The 19,308-nt window shown below is 49.1% G+C and overlaps 1 protein-coding gene across 1 annotated transcript; it reads left to right on the plus strand.

The window, feature by feature from the left end:
• The first annotated feature begins 1,803 nt into the window (after positions 1 to 1,803).
• On the plus strand, positions 1,804 to 16,490 carry MIGA2 (mitoguardin 2). Its single transcript, XM_058038453.1, has 15 exons — positions 1,804 to 1,911; positions 2,531 to 2,741; positions 3,546 to 3,658; positions 5,602 to 5,713; positions 6,189 to 6,328; positions 7,752 to 7,869; positions 8,018 to 8,118; positions 8,596 to 8,711; positions 9,135 to 9,207; positions 9,405 to 9,491; positions 9,675 to 9,773; positions 10,133 to 10,267; positions 10,986 to 11,039; positions 12,007 to 12,123; positions 12,279 to 16,490. Exons 1-15 carry the CDS (start codon positions 1,816 to 1,818, stop codon positions 12,480 to 12,482), a joined length of 1,776 nt encoding a protein of 591 aa, XP_057894436.1. The 5' UTR covers positions 1,804 to 1,815; the 3' UTR covers positions 12,483 to 16,490.
• The last annotated feature ends 2,818 nt before the right edge of the window (positions 16,491 to 19,308 follow it).

Here is a 19,308-nt window from a genome sequence, read left to right on the forward strand (position 1 = left end):
GAGGGTGACGCCCGCTTCGCGCCTATTAAAAGGGCTATGGCTTCTTGCAGGGTCCGTGAGCCCCGGCAGCGCCGCGGCGGGCGGGGGCGTGGGCGGGGCTCCTTTAAGCGCGGCGGCGGCGGAGGAGGGAGCTGTCAGCGCTGGCCAATAGGAGCTCGCGCCGCGCTCCCCGCCCCTTCTCTTCCCGCTCCGCCGCGATCGTCGCCGCATCCCCGAGCCGGGCGCTTTCCGATTGGCGGGGCGGCGGGCGGCTCTCCGCTCTGATTGGCTTAAATGGACGCGGGGGCGGTACCTCCGCTTGGCCCCGCCTCCCGCGGGGTGGGCTGCGGCGCGGGGGAAGGAGACGCTGCCCTTCCGCGGCCATGGCGCGCGGCGCGGGGAGAGGGCGCCGAGCGGGGCCGCGCGCCCCCCCCCGCCGCGGTGAGTGGTGCCGCCCGCGCCCGCTCGCGGGGACCGGGCCCGCCGGGCCGCACCATCGGTAGTGGGGGGGGAATCAGGGGGGAGCGCCGAGCTGGGGACCCCCGGGTGAAGCCGGTCATGGGGGTGGGAAGCGCGGACGATGCGGGCTCTCTGGGTGCGGGGGAGGCGGAGATGCCCCCGGGGTGAATGAATGCGGGGGGCCGGGGATGCAGCAGCGGTGCGAGGCACCCGAGGGCGCGGGGGGGATGCTCGGGGATGCGGGGGATGCTGCGGGGGTGCGGGAGCCCTTTCTGCAGGGCCCAGCGTGCTGCAGTGCAGGTGCGGGGCTCCCGTGGGACGCTCCCGCCGGGCCGGAGGGTTGAACCCCCAGCGCCCCGTGCCCACGGCGGGCAGGGCTGGGCGGAGATGCCCGGACAGAGGGGCTGCCTTGGTACCGCGCTGCCTGCGCTCCCTGTGCCGGTATGGGAACGCCAGGCTGCTTTCTGTGCCCAAAATCCCTCGCACTTTGCTCTTCCCATCCCTGCTGTGGCCGGGACGTTGTGTTTAACCTTGTGGGCAGAGCCCGTGTCCGGTGTCCGCTCCCTGCGGGCTCCCGCTGCCCGGAGAACATTCCGTAGGGTGCTCGGGGCAGTGGCTGCGGGCAGGGTGTCAGCAGGGCAGGGCTCTGGGCTCCGTCACCGGGACGGTGTCAGCAGGGCAGGGCTCTGGGCTCCGTCACCGGGACGGTGTCAGCAGGGCTCTGGGCTTTGGGCTCTGTCACCGCCTCTGGGGTCACACATCAGGGCCTTCTGTCGCTCTGTCCTTGACCCGAGCACATCCTTCCTGCCCAGCCCCGCTGGCAGCGGTGAAACCTCCTGGGCAAACCCCCTTTGGTTGGTGGCTCTCTGTGATGCACAGAAATCTGTGCGAAAGCAGAGTTTTGGCAACGAGAATGTGTGTAGGGTTGTTCGGGATAATTGGGGCTTTTGTCATATGGGGACTGCAAACAAAATGCCTCCAACCATGTGCAGCCAGGTCTGGTGTGTGTAGAAATCTCTGGGAGCTGTCAAATCCCAGGGAGCTGCTGCTGTAGAGCAGTTTGGGAATCTATCCCCGTGGCTGGTAGGACAAACAAAGGAATTGCTGCTGATGATGAGAAGGTATTTTGGATTAGCTGCTCCAAGTGACTTGGAGTGTGTTTTGTAAAGTGCAGGAAGGAACAGGGCGGGTGCTCCCCTCACTCACCTGATTTTCCCCCTCTTCCCGCAGGAGGAGGATTGTTGGATGAAGGCCAGCCCCAGGACTCTGAGCCAGATGTCAGAGAAAAGTTGGATTCTTTTGTGAGCAGCTCACACAGCATCCACAAGTGCCCTTTTCCATTGTGGCTCCCGAAGGTGCCCAGATCCTGGTGCAGCCATGGCATTCAGAAGGACAGAGGGAATGTCCATCATGCAGGCCTTGGCAATGACCGTGGCTGAGATCCCCGTGTTCGTTTACACGACCTTTGGGCAGGTATGAGGAGCAGGAAGGGTTTTCCTGTCACATTCCTTGGGCTGGGTGAGATGGAGGCACAGTGGGACCTGGGCAGTTTGTGGGATTAGAGGAATTGCAGGGGGAGTTTGGGGTGGTGGAAGAGAGTGGTGGAAGAGAGTTCTGAGTGGGTTTGGAGAGGAGAGAAAAGCACATCCCACATCCCTCCCTGGGAGAACACCCAGGTTCAATCTTTCTCTTCATCAAAGGCTCTAAAAAAAGACTTGTCTTTTAAAGAAGGGTAATATGTTCCCCAGTTGTAGTGATGCAGCACTCAGAGCAGCGAAGCTCAGCTTCACACTAGGGTTTCAGAGCTGAATTTGGGTAACCTGGATTGCATCTGTCCCAGGCTGTGTGCAGATTTTGCAGGGTGTTTGGGCAATGAGGATCAAAACCCAAGTTCTCCAGCTCCTGTCAAAATGATGCTCCACAGTCTCTCTGCTGCTGTGTCTTAGTTGTGTAGCAGAGGGCATGTTTTATATGTGAGCGGGTAAAGCCAAAGTTTTTAATGTTTAACGCTGTTTTAAATTTTTTTTTTTTTTTTAAAAGGGCAGTGAATTGACTTTTCATCGTTGCTCTTCCATTTCTTTTGTGTTTAAAGTCTGTGTTCTCCCAGCTGCGGCTCTCTCCAGGCCTGCGCAAGGTCCTGTTTGCCACAGCCCTGGGCACCGTGGCCTTGGCCCTGGCAGCTCATCAGCTCAAGCGGCGCCGCCGCCGAAAGAAGCAAATTGCTCCGGACAAGTGTGGCTTTAAACCAGGAGGCATCACAGTGCCCATCCTGCCGACCAGGAGGGTCTCCTCTGTGAAGAAAGGTTGGCCTCACAAAAAGGGGAAATCCCCAGAGAAGTGCTACAGGGAGCGATGGGGAGGTGTGGGGAGGGCACAGCAAAACCATTTGTGTAGTGCTCCATTGTGGAATGAAGTGGGAATTCTGAAAAGCAGTGCCATGAGCTTGGGGTTTGGGGAGCAATGGGAGAGACTGAGCTCACAGTCTTGGGAACAAAAGGTGTCTTGATGTTTTCCCTGAGGTTTGTAGTTCCCATCCCCTTTCCATTACCAGGCTGCCCCAATAACAACGACCTGGGCACGCAGTGGCCCGGTTCTGCATTGATCTCGTGGTGTCAGTGCTCAGCTGAGGGGAGGGCAGGGTGGCCTGAGCCAGGCTGGGCAGTTGGGAGTGTCCATCCAGCTCTGTGGTGACTCCCAGACCTTGGGCACCACCTCACCACTTGTACTGATTTTAGGGGTAAGACTGACCCAGGCCCTCACAAAGCACTTTAGGGATTTAGGGGTTTGTTTGGTGAAACATGAACAATCAAGGGAGCAGTGTCTGTGCTTTGCCTGTCCTGAGGGAAGGTGGAGGAGTTTTTGCTTGATTGTTTCCACTTGCCCCGTGCTGTCCATAAGCAGTGAATACATTGCTCAGCCTCAGATCCCCACTGACTCCAGTCTCAGAGCAAAGCAAAGCCAAAAGGAGATCTGTGGCTTATTCTAGGTATTGGATACTGCCTTGCCCATTCACAGTTATACTGGACAAGGTGATGTTCCCCTCCCTATTCCCTTCTGCAGTCACCTGGGCCTAAAACCCTGTTTCTGTGTGACCTTCCCAACTGCAGGATACTCCAGCAGGAGAGTGCAGAGCCCTGGCAGCAAGAGCAACGACACGCTCAGCGGGATTTCCTCCATCGAGCCCAGCAAACATTCCAGTTCCTCCCACAGCCTGGCCTCGGTAGGGACCTGCTCAGCAGGGCTGGGACATGGCAGTGCACAGACTTGTCTGGAGATCACCAAGTCCTTGGGCTTGTGCTGGCCCTTTGGGGAGAACAGATTGCTCCAGATAATTGTAGGGCAGGTTCTGGTGTTAACCTTGCACTGAGTGTCTGGAGTTTTTGTGGCCAGGAGCTCCAGGGTTCCTTAGCCAGTTCTTTGGCCAAGGAGGAGTCTCAGAAGGGATTTTCCCTGTGGGACATGGCCATGAACCCTTGGAGCTCTGTGTGACCCCCTCAGGGAGTTGGGCTGGGTTGTTTCTGGGTCTCACAGCAATGGGGAACTCGTTTGCTTCCCTCTGTGGTGGGGCTTTGGGTGGCCCAGCAGCCCCTTCCTCCTGTGCTGGGGCTGCTCACAGCTTGCTTTCTTCTAAAAACCAAATTAGCCACCAAAATCTGATCGCTCTGTTCAGGAAACAGCACAGGGTGAGAACACAGCCCAGTCATTCTGCCTCCTCCAAAGCCAAAGGAGCAGCCTATGAGTACAGGTAATTCAGGCTTAACCAGGCAGGAGAAGCCACCAGTGCTTACATCCACCTTTTGTGAGACCAAAACTGGAAGTATTTGTGTCTTCAAGACCTGTTCCACATCCCCATTGCTCAGAGTTAACATTCTGTTGGAGCAGGGGGGATAAGGGTGAACTTCTGCAAAGCCCTCCTTTGTCATCACCCTGGCTCAGAGGCTGCTTGGCAATGCTGGGGCAGGGAGAGGGGAAAAATCACCCCTTTGGAAGGAGCTGTTGGGCGCCAGCACTCCTCAGCACACGCTGCTGTTGCTGTTTTTGGTAGAGCTGAAGCAGCAGGGGCTGGCAGAATCCGTGTGGCCGCAGTGTGTCTCCAGCAGGCGGCAGTGCCGGCTCGGCGCTGGGCGGGCACGGCGTTCCCTGGGGAGATGGAATGCGATGGGATGTGTCCATGAGCACCAGGCTCTGTCCAGCTCTTTCCCCTCCCTCCACAGGCACTCGCATCCATGTGATTCCCCCGTGGCTTCTCAATTCACACAGATGCTGCCCAGGTTTTGTATCACTGAAGTTCTTTAAATAAAAAGCAATCCATAATTAAATGCCTTTTTCCACTGCTGGTGCCTGGGTGGGGATATCCCCACAGAGAGGCATCTGTTTCTGTACAGATGAGCTGACCCTCTTACAGTTTTATATTACTTGGTGAAAAAAAAACAGCTCATCCTTTGCACAGCTGCAGGTTTTGCCTGAGCTCTCATTTGCTTCTCTTTGCCATCCAGTAAGTAAATTGGCAGCAGTGAACTGATGATTTGCAGATCAGGATCTCAAGGTGATTTATTAACACTCCACAGGGATTGATCAATGGAGGCAGGACAGGAATTCAGCTGTCAGCTGATTATTGTAGCTTTTTTTGAGTACCAGGCTCATGTTTGTACATCCTTCTGTAAGCCACAGGAAAACCCTGGTCACTGATAGTGGTGAATCCAGCACTTTATTGGGTCAGACTTTAGAAGACATTGGTGCCTTGTGGGAAATTGGACAAAGCTGAACTGACACTGCTGTGTGGGTTGTAAGCTCAGCCCTCCCAGGAGAGGGTCTGGTTACAAAGAGGAGAGTGAGGATTCCCTTTGCCCTCTGGGGAATCCTCAGCTGTATTTTTTCTGGAAAACTGTTTCTTTTGCTTGGACTGTGCTTGCTTCCTTGCCACCTCCAGTGTTTTTTGTACAGGCAGCTGGAGCTGATGTGAGCTTTTCGTCAAAATCCTGAGGCTTTGTAGCCATTGCTCTGGAACTTTCCTGGGCTGTTTCCTCCATCAGATCTCTCCTTTCAGTGCTCATCAATAGAGGGGAGCACAAGGGGGAATAAAATGCCTTTGGTTTGATCTTGGCATCTCTAACCTTAAGAGAATTCAGAAGGCATTTGCTGCTCTCTGTTCCCCTCCTGCAGATGGTGGCAGTCAACTCCTCAAGTCCAGTTCCCCCAGGGATGTGGGAGGCCCAGGCCATGGGAGATGCTGGGGCCATTGGTGACTCCAGTGCAGAAAGCCTCTATGTTCAAGGTAAGCAGGCACAAGGGTAACATTGCTCTGGGGGGGTTGTGAATCACTGTGAGAGCAAGAAGGGAGTGAGAATTGACACAGAACATCAGCAGCTCAATGTAGAGATCTAACAGAAAGATCCCTTCCATTCTCAGCTTAAACTCAAATAAAAATCCCATCTTCTCTTACAAAAAACAAAACATTTTTTGTCAGTGAATAGTTTACTTCCAAAATACTGTTCTTGAGCAACAGGCTCATCTTGTGCAGACAACAGCATTTTGGCAGTAACATGGATGATGCTTTAACCAGTTTGGGGATGTTCTCCTCCTAATCCAAAGTAAACCATATTTAAACAGGAAATAAATAGAATATGTTTATTCTTTATTTTGGGATTTCCATCTTTGTGGGTTATCTGAGTGAGCAAAGACTCATCCTGTATCTCTTTGTTCCTGAGTGCCCCAGGACTCTCACAGCCAGTGTTTGGTTGGGTTTCCAGGCATGGAGCTGTTTGAGGAGGCCCTGCAGAAATGGGAACAGGCACTGAGCATCAGGCAGAGGGACAGTGCTTGCAGCAGCACCCCTGTGCCCTGGGACAGCAGCAAACAGCAGGAGAGCATGTCTGAGAACATTTCAGAGGTAGGTCCCCACATGCTGAATGGGTGCTGGAAGCAGTAAACAGTGGGAGGTTAAAAGGAGAGCAAATTAAGGGCAGAGTCAGGCCAGACTCTGTTTAAGAGCTGTCTGTATCTGCAGCTTCCTTATGCAATGGGAGTGGGTGTTTTTAATTTCTTTCTCTTTTTAATATGTCTCGCCCCCTCATTCCCCAGCGCTTCCATCCACCTTCCAGCCTTGTGTCACTCACTGTCACACGTGTCCTCCCGTGGCACAGCCTGTGCTGGGAAAAGGCTGTGATGAATGCAGCTCTGCTCTGGCTGGCAGTGTTGTCTCTGTAACTTTTTAATGCATTTAAAATGCAGATCTTGATGGTCACTGCCACTTGTGGGAGCTGGGTGGAGAGCAGAGCCCAGCTCTGTGTGTGTGGATGAGGAAAGCAGTGGGAATTTGGAGATGTGTACCTCACTCAGCCTCTGCAGCTGCAGAAATCAGGATTTTAGGACACCCCTTGCTGTCTGGGACTTGTGGACTGCACATGGAAGACCTGTGTTAAAGGTGATCTAAACTAGAATGGCTCAGTGACAGCCACAAAGCTAAAAAAAACCTGCTGTAACTCAGGACTGTGAAAGGAGCTGAACTCTGAACTCTCCAGGAGTTCTCACTGGAAAAAAAAAGTGTTCCCAGCCTTTTGTAAACAGAGTCTGGTGTAGTAAGTATGTGGGACATTTGTCTTTTGTGCTGGATCATATTTATCCAAGGCAAATCTGGATTCTGTTGTTGTTGGCTCTCCTTGAATGGCCCTGTAGTGTTTCTAAAACTGCCTAAAAACCAGTTGATTCATTATGAAAATAGATTCTGTGGTTCTTGCTAATGCTCCTGTCTTCTGGGTGAGATACTCATGCAAACATAGGGGCATGAAGGCAAGATGATATTTAAGTCTTATTTTCCCCACACCTTTTTATTTTTTTCCATCTTCCTGTTGTTTATAGCAAACTTTGCTTATGCCCAGCACCTTAATCTGAATATTCTGTTATCCAGTTCTGGATATCCTGTTATATTCAACACAGGTTTCCTGATGTGATTTCTCCTGGAAGTTAGGCTAAAGTCAAAAGGCAGGAGATTTAAGTGATGTCCAACTTAATAAAATACCTGTTTTTTGGGATGGCACGTTAAAGGTTTTTAGTTCTTTCTTCCCTTTTTAACAGGAAGACAAAATTATGAAGCTCAAATGCCAGAGGATTTGAGTAGGCTGTGTAGAAGCTTCCCTCCCCACGCATTATTAGCTGCATTGTAGGATTAATGACTCCTCTCTCTTTTTATTTTTAATCATTTAATCTGCAGACTGCAAATCCCATTTTTACTGAAAATTTCCTCCCGTATTTGTGCTGTGCAGTCTGTCTGTGCCCAGCTGGCTAACTAAGGGTGGCATTTCTGTGTGTTCCAGGAGGAGTCCCAGAAAAGGGAGTTTGCTGAGAAGCTGGAGTCCCTCTTGCACCGAGCCTACCACCTCCAGGAGGAGTTTGGCTCCTCTCTTCCATCAGACAGCGTGCTGCTGGATCTGGGTAGGGCTGCAGTAAAATGCCAATGTCCTGCCTGGTTTTATGTCTTTTCTATAAGCCAGAAAAGTGACAAAGTGGGAGTGGAAGAGAGCGCAGGAGCTAAGAGGGATGTTGGTCCATGAACTCCATGTGGTTTCTTTCTCTCCTCCAGAGAAGACTTTGATGCTTCCACTGGCGGATGGGTCCTTGCGGCTGCGGTCGGATGATGAGGACAGCTCCACTTCAGAGGATTCCTTCTTCTCTGCAGCAGAGGTGACTGAAGGGTCACCTGTGTGTCACAGCCTGGTGGCTTGGAGGGAAGGCACAAAGGCAGCACAGCCATATCTTGGGAGAGATGATCAAACACAGAGCAACAACACCTCAGGGTGGGAGGTTCATGATGGATGTTAGGAAAAGGTTTTAATGAGGGGGATTAGGCAGGCTTTTCCAACCAGCACTTCCATGTTGTCTTCTGATCCACTACAGAAAACATGCAGTAACAGCTAGGGAAGTGCTGTTATCCATGTAAGATGGCTTGGTGGTGTAAATTTTATGGAATATTGAGCAGTGTCAGAGCTAACTTTTAGTGAAAAGTGAAATATCTTTGCATGAAACTGTTGTCACTGACAAACTCTGCTAGCTGAAGGTTCTCTGAAGAAGGCCCACCTTGCTTGTGTGCACTCGCTTGCGTGTTTGCAAATATTTAATGAGCTCATTTTGTTCTTCTCATATCTCTTGTTACCTCTACAGCTCTTTGACTCTCTCCCCTTTGAGCAAATGCCATTCCACCTCTCCAAGCCAGTGGCAGCATATGAAGAGGCTCTGCAGTTGGTGAAAGAAGGGAAGGTGGCGTGCCGGACGCTGAGGTGAAGAGCCAGCTGGAGCTGTGGGACCTGGTGTCCCCTGGGGCTCTGTGAACACATCATCTGCCTTTGAGCAGCCCCATAACCAGAATACCTCATTGGGGCCATAAAATGACAGCATCCTTCCTGCTGGTTCAGCCTTCCCAGGGAATTAACCCCAGATTTTCGGGATTCACAAGTTAAGAAAGAGTAATTGTCCCAGGAAATCAGTGATAGGAAGTGTGACTGTTCTGGGAGGCTGGCATAGTCCTGTGCCAGCCTGGCAGAGCTGCTCTGTTCCTCCAGGGAGCTGGATAAAGGGAATGTGACTGTTCCTTCCTCCTGTGCACAGACTGGGAATGTAGTTTTTTGTTTGTAGGGGACCATAGTTGTAGGAACACCAACATCAGAACTGGAATTTACACAATTCTTCCCCTTTCCCTCTAGGACGGAGCTCCTTGGCTGCTACAGTGACCAGGATTTCCTGGCAAAGCTGCATTGTGTCAGGCAGGCATTCCAGGTGAGAATGGCTCCCAGGTTTCCATGGCACATGGCTGTGCAGTTTGGTTTCCTAAGTTTCAACTTACTAAAGGTTAACAACACTGCTGTGTGCAGCATTGCACTGCTTCATGTCTTGCCCTTTGGGGTTTTTTTTCCCCAGCTTACAATTTGAGGGTGTGTAGGTGCTCACAAGAGACATCTGTGTTCCCTTTGCAGGAGCTGCTGGAGGATGAAAGCAATCAGCTGTTTTTTGGGGAGGTTGGGAAGCAGATGATGATAGGACTGATGACAAAAGCTGAAAAGGTAGGAAGTTTGTGTAACACTAAACTGTGTCTTGAGCACCGGGATACTTGTTCTCCCATCCCAACCCAGAGCTTTTCCAGTGTGTTGAAGAAGAGAACTTCATCTGCATGCTGATGATTACTGTGATGTTGATGTCAGCTCAGGTCCAAGTAGTTAAACTGGTTTGTTTTTCTGCTCTTCCAGAATCCCAAAGCTTTCCTGGAAAGCTACGAGGAGATGCTGCGTTATGCCTTGAAGCAGGAGACCTGGCCAACCACTCAGCAGGAGCTGGAGGGAAGAGGGGTTGGTAAAAACATTGTCTTTACAGAGCTGTAGAGGAGATAGAAGATAATCCTTGCCCAGATAGATTGTGGAATTCTCATCCCAGGGCAGGCTGGATGGGGCTTGAGGAACCTGGTTTAGTGAAAGATGTCTCTGCCCATGGCAGGGGGTAGAACTGGATGGTTTTTAAGTCCCTTACAAGCCAAACCACTGTGATTATATTACAGTGCATATGTAGGAATGGCCCAGGTGTGAAAGACCTGCTGTTAAAATATGATTACATTGACTTCAGCTTCTTACATCTTCTTGCTCGAAACCAAAAGATCCCATCTCTCTTTTTAAAACCTGTTCCCCTTACAGACTGTTCTGCTCCCTGACAGGTGGTGTGCATGAGCTTCTTTGACATTGTGCTGGACTTCATCCTCATGGATGCTTTTGAGGATCTGGAGAACCCTCCCTCCTCGGTGCTGGCTGTGCTGCGCAACCGCTGGCTGTCCGACAGCTTCAAGGAGACGGTGAGTGAGGCAGGGAGGGCTGCTCTGAGTGTGAGACCAGTGCCAAGGCCAGGAAAGAGCACAACCTCATCTTTCCCAGCTGAGCTGAATTCTCTCTTTATAATTGCCACGCTTTCCTGAAGTTCTAAACAACAGCCTTCTTGTGCATGGAAATTGTTTACAGGAAAGCTTCCCTTATTTTGAGAGCATCTGGCTGGCAACCAGACTTATGGCTCTAGGGGATTTTTATCAGTGATGCCATGGAGATGTTAAAAGATGACAGCACCTATTTTTATGAATGAGAACAAAAGGGGCACAATGTAGGGGAAAATATATGGGTTTTAGCATGTGGCCATTCATTCTGGCAGTACCTCAGCATACACTGAAGCTCAAATTGCAAAGCTTTCCTTTAGTTCTGCCCCCCAGCTGTATTTTAAGACTGATTAGTTTGATAGATTGAGAGTAAAATGGCACTTTGTAACAGCTGTCTGCTTACAGAGGATTGTGGGCTGTTGGGCAACTATGTCAGATCATATTAACAATCTTCAAAAACCCTTAGGCTTCTCTGGAATGGATCTGAAGTGGCTAAATCTGCTTCCAGTTTGCTTTAATTTTGTCATTTTAAAAGGTTTTGACACAAAAGAGTGACTGCTTTGATGTTTTGATGACAATGTGTTGGTAAACTTTGGGTTTTTTTAAATAACCCGAGTAACTAATGGGCTCTCTCTGTTAATTGTAGGCTCTAGCAACTGCTTGCTGGTCAGTTCTGAAAGCAAAAAGGAGGCTTCTGATGGTAAGCAAATTTAATGAAAAGGGAAAGAATCTAATGTATTTGGGACTGAAAAGAGAACACATAGATCTTGACAAAGTGTGAAATCTTAGGTGGTAGAAGACTGAACAGAGTCAGGTTCTTTGTGGTGCTTTAGAGCCCTGGGGTCCTGCAGTCACTGCTCCAGTGCTATGCCAGTATCTTATTGAATCAGTCTGAGTGCATTCTCCCTTTTTCTTAATGTGAGGATTCAAACAACAGTGTTGCCTGTCTGGAATTCCCTCTCCCTGCTCACAGTACTGTAGGAATGGCCACAGACCCCAAGCAACAAGGGACTGCGCCTGAATTGTGCTTTCCTTGCTGGCAGCAAAAGGAAGGTTCCACTCCTGCACTGCTCCACTTCCCAGTGCTGATGCTAATTAGCCATTACTTGATGAGTTTCACTTAAGTCTGTGACTTCCTAAAGTATCACAGCAGATGAGTTTATGGAGCAGGGGAACAGGAAGCCACAACTTCACAACGCTGGTTTTGCCACAGGGTCTGTGGCCTCTGGCAATTTTTCAGCTCAATCCCACAGCCAGCTGGTGTGACAGGGTTTGGCTCCTGAGATGGCACAGAAAGAAATTAGAGAATTGGAAGCTCTACTGGTGCTGTCATGCAGTAGCTCTGCCTTGGATATTTGCATGTCCTTTCCTGGCCTGGTCAGCAAATTATAAATAGAGGCTATAAAGGCTGGCTGGTGATTGCTTTTAATTTTCTTCTGTTCATTTTCCTCTTGAAATAGCAATTTAGAAACATGAAGATAAAAAGCTCTAGGCATCCTTCAAGGGATCTGAAAGATAAATGTAGTTTTGCAGGAAGAGATGTTCCAAATAGCTCTTAACTTCAGATACTGAAGCTTTCTGGCAGGGAAGTTGGTGGCTGATATGGAAGAAGCTGCTAATTCTGTCTGAGAATGAAGACCAACTAATTCTGTCCTTCCCTGTGACAGGTACCAGATGGCTTTATCTCTCATTTCTACTCCGTATCGGAGCATGTCAGTCCTGTTCTAGCCTTTGGTTTTCTGGGGCCCAAGCAGCAGCTATCTGAAGTCTGCAGTTTCTTCAAGGTGAGGTGTTTTTTGTGTGCCTCATCTGTGTGGGACTCCTGTCTGCTGGCTTCAAGCAGGAGACGCCCCCACACCTCCTACCCAGCAAAAGCTGCTGCTGTGTGCTCTTGGTGGCAGGTGAAGGAGGTCTGACCGTAACCTTCCTTTTCTTGCAGCACCAGATCGTGCAGTACCTGAAGGACATGTTTGACTTTGACAACGTGAGGTACACCACGGTGCAGCTGCTGGCAGAGGACATCCTGCAGCTGTCGCGGCGGCGCAGCGAGATCCTCCTGGGATATCTGGGCACCGAGAGCGCCCCGGAGATGAACGGCGTGCTCCCCGCGGAATCCGAGCCGCTCAAGGACGAGCTCATCTGATGTCACTGCAGGAAAACACTTTTGTACAAGGACCTTTTCCTCCCAGACATGGATAAAACTACCTGCAAAGTGCAGCAGTGGCAGCAAGACTATGTGAGCACACAGCAATCTGGTGGGACCTTCTGCTTTTTGTAGCCAGTAGTGTTTGCTGGGATGGATCCAGGACCACTTGCCAAGTTATGGTTTGAGTTTCTTCTTTGTTCCACCTTCCTGTCATTATTATTACTTTCAATGTTTCATATATACATTGTGTCCTGAACTGCCCGAGCCCAGATTTTTGCCCAGTTCTCCTGAATAGGGCAATGGATGTACCTGTTTTGCCTTTGTGTTTTCTGGGAGGTGAATCCCTGGCGTTTACGATTGTGTGTGGGAACAGGAATATTGTTGGTAAATTCTCCACTTGACCATTAGCTTCTCAAGGAGGCTTTGCTTGCTTTGGGATTTTTATCACTGTTCTCTGCTGTGTTCCTACAGACACTAATTACTGCTGATTTGTACCATAAGTGTGATAACATATGCAATGTGACTAGCAAAGATTTCTTTCCTGGGGAGGAAGAAATAGTTCTGTAAAGCACTGAAGTAAAATGCAGACTTTTGTAAGGAGTCTGAAGCTCTGGGGAAACTGGTCTGTTCCCTTGGTACTGCTGCTCTTTGGAGACCAGATGACGAGCTCTGTGTCCTGGTCATCCTTGCTTAGGAGGTTGCTGAGGTTTATGTTTGCCCCTAAGGCAGGTTAGTGTGAGGAGGGGGGAGGATTTGCATCTTGCCTGTGCTTGCACAAAGTCTTTGACACCCATCAAAGTGCCTTGCTGGATTTCAGAATGAGCCAGCAGCAGCTTTTGCTGGGTAGGAGGTGTGGGGTGTGTACAAGCAGGGGGAAGGGGTAATAACGTGGTGCCTATTGCTGTTGTGCACAGGGTAGTGAGAGGTGTAGATGCTGGATGTGAGGTTATGTGTGTGGATAGTTGGAGAGCTGGGATCAAGCTTCTAGAGAGGAAATGACTCTTTACAGTCTGTCAGTTCTAAGAAATACAGCATAGTTTTGGGTGATGATCAGATGTATCTGTGTAAGGTAGTGCTTCTCAAATGCTGTGATCCTGACTGCCCAGCCAGCTCCTGGAATGTGGCTGCTTTGGGATGTGAGCTGAGCTGAATACTGGTGTAGGACAGCAGCAGTGGAGCGTGCTGGACTTAGTGAATCATTAAAATCACAGAATAATAGAATATGCTGAGTTGGAAGGGACACATCAGGATTGAGCCCAACTTCTGTCTCTGTACAGGACACCCCAACATTCCCACCACGGGCTGAAGGAGCTGCCCAAACTTCTTGAACTCTGTCAGGCTTGGTGCTGTGACCGCTTCCCTGGGGAGCCTGTTCAGTGCCCATCCACCCTCTGGGTAGAAAACCTTTTCCTGATATCCAACCTAAACCTCTCCTGACTCAGCTTCACGCTGTTGACTTGAGGCAGTCCTGGCTTGCAGGACTGAGGTTTGCAATGATTTGCTGAGTCTTCTGTGAGTACAATGCCACAGATAAAAGTAGAGATCCAGCCTGTGCCTTCTTCTATTTTAGTCCACATACAGGTCCAAATCCAACCCTGGGAATGAGGAGGTCTTCAGGACTTGCACAAAAACATGAGCATCACTGTTTTTGTTCCAGACTGATTAGTTGCCCCTTGTGCCTGTTCTGGGTGAAAGACACTGGGCTTACCCGGATGTATTTTTGCAAGTGGAAAAAATATGTAAGAATCTGGAATTTCCATATGAGTGGAAAGTCAGTGTGTGGGCTTGGAGAATACAAATGCTTTTCTTCCTCTTCAGATATCTAATGTGGATTCTGCTGGTAAAAGCAGGAAGGAAATAAACAGAGAAAAAAAGTAAACAGGAGGATGTAAAAGGAGCAGATAAATGTGCTGTGCCATGTGTTTTAGGGGCACCCTCCCTGAGCAGGGAGGTAGGACCAGATGACCCACTGTGGTTCCTTCCAACCTGACCCTTCTGTAGTTCTGTGATTCCTTGAAATGCTCCTGAGTTGTTTGCAGGGGGTGCGTGTAGAGCACAGGAACATCTGGTGCTCTCTAAGCACATCAGACTGATGTGGCTTATCCTGGAAACCAGATTAATGCAATAAACAGGACAATGCTGAGGCAGAAATTAGGAGCAGCTGCCCCAAGTGAGGCTGCGTGGAATAAACTGTTATGAGAAGGCTTTAAGAGACAGCAGTTGAAACTAGGAAGGGTCTCTGAGGTGTCTTGCTCCTGGTAGTGTGCAGGAAGAAAAGAAATGGAGAATGTTGTATTAGCATGACACACCTGCTACATGTAAGCTGTGATTCAAGAGTATGATATATTCTGAAAGCAAGTTACTTTGCCAAAAAAATAATGTTGATAGTGCTTTGTGCTCCTGTATGGCTGGTTTAGAAGAAAGTCACTTCAGCAGCTTTTGTATAGTGGTTAAAAAGATGCTCAAATGTGAAGATTAATATAATGAGATGGACTGTAATTCTAAACAATCAGTGCTGTTAAATTTTGTTTTGTTTTTAGTGTTGTTTTATGTGTATTTATTTACTATTTTGAGTGTCTTTGTCCTCAGTTCTTGGGCAGCCTGCCTGTTTTGTGTACACACAAAAACACTGGCTGCTGACTTTGGGCTTTTGCATCCTTGTGGGAGAGGATACTGAAACAGGGTCCCCCTGAAGCAAACACTAACTTGCACTCTGGCTTTTTAAGCTGAGAAATTGTAAATTCCTTATCAATCAAATGAAGAAAGACTGTTTTATTACAGCTTGATGCTTTTCCTTAGCCCTTATTGCAAGTAGGTTACACATCCCTCCCAGTGAAGGTAAAGAGGAATCTGCCTCAGGAACATCCTCAACTTCTGGAAGGTCGAGTTCTCCGCCTTCTCCCACCAGCAGTGACTTGATCCTGCAGCAGCCAAGGATGTTTGCCGGGACAAACTGGTTTTATCTTCACTGGGATGGATGTTAAACTTCTCTACACCTCCCCCTCACTTCATCGCTGCTTTTTGTCCATCCCCAGTCCCAGTGTAGCTCAAGAGGAAAAGCAGAAAGGGGTCTGCAGCCTCTGGAGGGAACTTCAGGGATCAGGAGGTTGACAGGAGCTGTCCCTGTGGAAGAAGCTTTCCCTGGCCTGAGCAGTGGTGTCCCTGCTGTGTTCAAGTCCTTCCACTGATCCCACCCAGAGCAGGGCCCAGCCCAAAAGCTGACTCTCCTATTCACCTGTATTGCAGGGTAGAGTTAAAGGGTGTGATGGAACACTTGCCTGCCCTCTGGCTTCCTGAGATCCCTAGAAAACCCTTCCCCAGCAAATTGTGTTTAGCAACAGAAATTCTTCAGTATTAGCAGCAGCTCTGTATTGGGGTAGAACCCCTTGAGATAAGATGTTCACCTTTTTTCATGATGAACTCTTATTCTCAAGGGGTTAAATCATCCTGGGCTGACACTTGCAAGATTTTAACACTGATGGGGATTTAAAGTGGCTTAGCAGCAATGAAATAAAATCCCTCAATAGTGTCTGATGCTTAAACAGAATTTAAAATATGCATGACTTTCATTTTTTATGTGGAGGTTGTAACAAGCTTCACCAGAGGTTAAAGTACATCCTTGGTACTTTAGTGTGTATGTAGAGACTATGCCAGATGGCTCTAGGAGGGTCTTTATGGTCTTTAAAGCACATTAATAAAAAAATTATGAGGAAAAATCTGCCTTGTATCTACAAGATCAGTGTGGCTTTGAAGAGCATGACTTGTGTTGTCTCATACAGGGAAGTGGGAAGGCAGGATTTTATTTATCCCTCTTTAGTAGAACATTCCTTTGCCATATCTGAAACTAATGAATGTAAACTTGTGCCTATTTTTTTCTTGATTTCCTAAAGGTGTAAAAATCTGATCTTGTTTTGCTTTTATCTTTTTCTTTGCAGCTAATTTTTTAAAAATATCTTTAATCTTAGGATGTGGGCATTACAAGTAAAATAAAACTTTCCTTCATGATTGTGGTTTTTGTTCCTAAATTTCCTGGAGAAACATGCTAGAAACTCAGTCTTTGGTTTCTTATTTAGGTGACAGTTGTGGTGGCACCTCTGCTGCTAGTGATGGTATCAAACATCTTGCTGTTCCTAGGGCTAAAATGAGGAACTTGAAAGGTTTAAGTGTCAAGTTAAAGGGTTTGATTGCATGGGGAATCTTCCTGGCTCTGCTGAAAAGTCCACAGATGAAGAGGGCTATAAAATAAACAAAACTCCTTGTACTTTGAGCTGTGGTTGGAAAACTGTGGGGTTTCATTTTTCAGATTTTTCTGTGGTGGTTTGGCTGTGTTGGGGTGTGGTGTGAGTAGGCTGTGATGAAGAGATAATAGAAATCCCAGTGAGGAGCAGAACCTCTTAAACATTGTCCAAGTTCCTGCAGCATTTACCAGCTTCCCAAACACTGTGAAACCCAGACTGTGGGTTGGTATCAGAGCTGCTTATCTGCTGAGCAAGGCAAGAAAATCATCTTCTTGCTCTCCTGAAACAACTACAGTGGATTTAAATACTTTCATTTTCAAACGATAAAGAAACCAGACTGAATCAGATTGACTGATTCTTCCACAGTGATTAAAATTTCATCCCTACGCTTAAAAATAAAAAAAGTAAAAACGTGTCTCTGTTAGCATGAATGCAAGCCTGTCATGAACTCGGATATATGCAAATAAAATGTTCATGGATAGGAAAATTTTTGTCTCACGCCACACCCTGATCATTAGTTGAGAGAGTTAAAAGGAGTTTATCTCAGTTTCCATGGAGTCAGACTCCACAGTCATTACAGCTCCAGAGCAGCTTTGTGCTTTCTTGTGTGAGGCACAGAGCAAAGGCTGCTCCGTGTATTGACACTTTTTTCTCCTGTTCAGGAAGGAGTGGGTGAATATAGCAATGAAGCCCACAATTTTCAGTACTTGTCATGGTACATAGATCAAATGTAATCCACTCTGCCAGCATAACTCTACATTCAATAGCTTGGAAAGGAGGAGATTTATTTAACTTGAATAATGAAAGGAGTAAATCACTCATGCTCCCTCATAGCAGTCTTCTGCGATGAACTGAGCTCCTGCAGTAAATATTTTCTCTTTCTTGCCAAATAATAAGACTTTAATACTATTTTACTTCTTGAAATGCCAGGGAGAATGTCAGCTATGAAGAGCTTGTTGAAATTAATGGGACATAATCATAATTGAAGAGGGTATATTACAACTGCAGGAAAAGGAGTTTTCTACCCTTTTAAAAATCTTAATTAACGGGCTAGAAATCGTGGTCCATGTGCTTCCCTGACACAAATTAAAGGCAACCCCATGCCTTTGTGGATCACTTCTTTTGGGCCTCTTGCATATTTATTTTTCTATATCTTTTTTTTTTATATTGAATTAACTTGGCTATTTGGTCTGAAGGTGGATTTGCCTTCTGAAAGCTTTTCTGTCCAATGCTGCTCCATGTTCTGCTTTCCCTGAGGCTCCCCAGGTAAGTCTTATTTCTGGGGTCACATATGGGAACACTTCTTTTGGCTTGGTCTTCAAAGTGATTTCAGTAGTTAAAGTATTTGGGGGGGTAATGAAAGTATCACCTGGACCAGGTGTTTGCCTGGCCTTTGCAGAATCTTTAAAGGATTTTCTGCCAGGACTTAGGAAGAAATTGTTCCCTGTGAGTAAAGCCAGGTTGGACAAGGCTTGGAGCCACCTGGACTAGTGGAAGGGGTGAAATGAGATGGGCCTTAAGGTGCCTTATCAAACAAACCATTCTGAGATTCAATGACATTACTTCAGGGTTTTATTTTCACGTGTGCACACCCACATAGGAGTGGGTTGTTCTTTACACCTGTGGTTCCTTTCCTAGGTGTTATACAAAAAAATCCAAATATTCTCTTTCAACGGTGCTTGGACATTACGAATCACTTCTGTGGGGCAAATAGAAATGTGCCCGGGGTAGGGCAGTGATGTAGATGCTGTGATGTAGAGCTGAATGTAGTAATACCCTTCTGAAATTAACCATTTTCACTTAATTTTTTTTTCCATTTTCAGTAGATTTTTTGCTTGTTTGTTTGTTTCTTGGTTTGGTTTTTTTTTTTTTAACTGCAACTGTGGGGGCTGCAGAGGGCTGTGAGGGCAGCCGGGGCAGCACCAGAGCGGGAACCCGCGGGGTGTGAGGGGAGCCCGACTGTACCCGCCGAGGTGTGAGGGGAGCCTGAGGCGGGTGGCGCCGGGCGCAGCGATGTGAGGGGAGCCGGGGCTGTTCCCGCCGAGGTGTGAGGGGAACCTGGGGCGGGTGGCGCCGGGCGCAGGGATGTGAGGGGAGCTCGGGTTGTTCCCGCCGAGGTGTGAGGGGGAGCCTGGGGAGGGTCGCGCTGGGCGCAGGGATGTGAAGGCAGCCCGGGCCGTTCTCTCCGGGCTCTGAGGGGGCCCAGCCCGGCCATTTTCCCGCCGAGCCCCCGCCTCAGCGCCCCGCGCCCGCGGCGCCACCGCCAACGCTGATTGGCTGAGAACTAGCGCCAGGGCGAGCTGCTGATTGGCCCATCCGCACGGCAGCGCTGGCCAATGACGAAACGCCATGCAGCCCGCCTTTCCTCCGACTGGCTGTGCCGCTCCCTGTGCCCGCCCACTGCCGGGCCGCGGTGCCGCCAGCCGATTGGCCGAGGCTCTCCCCGGGCTGGATGTTTAATTGGGCGGTGCTGGGCTGCCCGGCGCCTCACCTGCCGCGCGCCGCCATTGGCCCGCCGCTCCCCGCGCCCCCGCCCATTGGTCGCACCGCCCCTCAAGAGCGTCCCGATTGGCCGTAGCGGCCCG

This window comes from Melospiza georgiana, chromosome 20 (genome assembly GCF_028018845.1).
Source record: "Melospiza georgiana isolate bMelGeo1 chromosome 20, bMelGeo1.pri, whole genome shotgun sequence".
Classification (NCBI taxonomy): domain Eukaryota; kingdom Metazoa; phylum Chordata; class Aves; order Passeriformes; family Passerellidae; genus Melospiza; species Melospiza georgiana.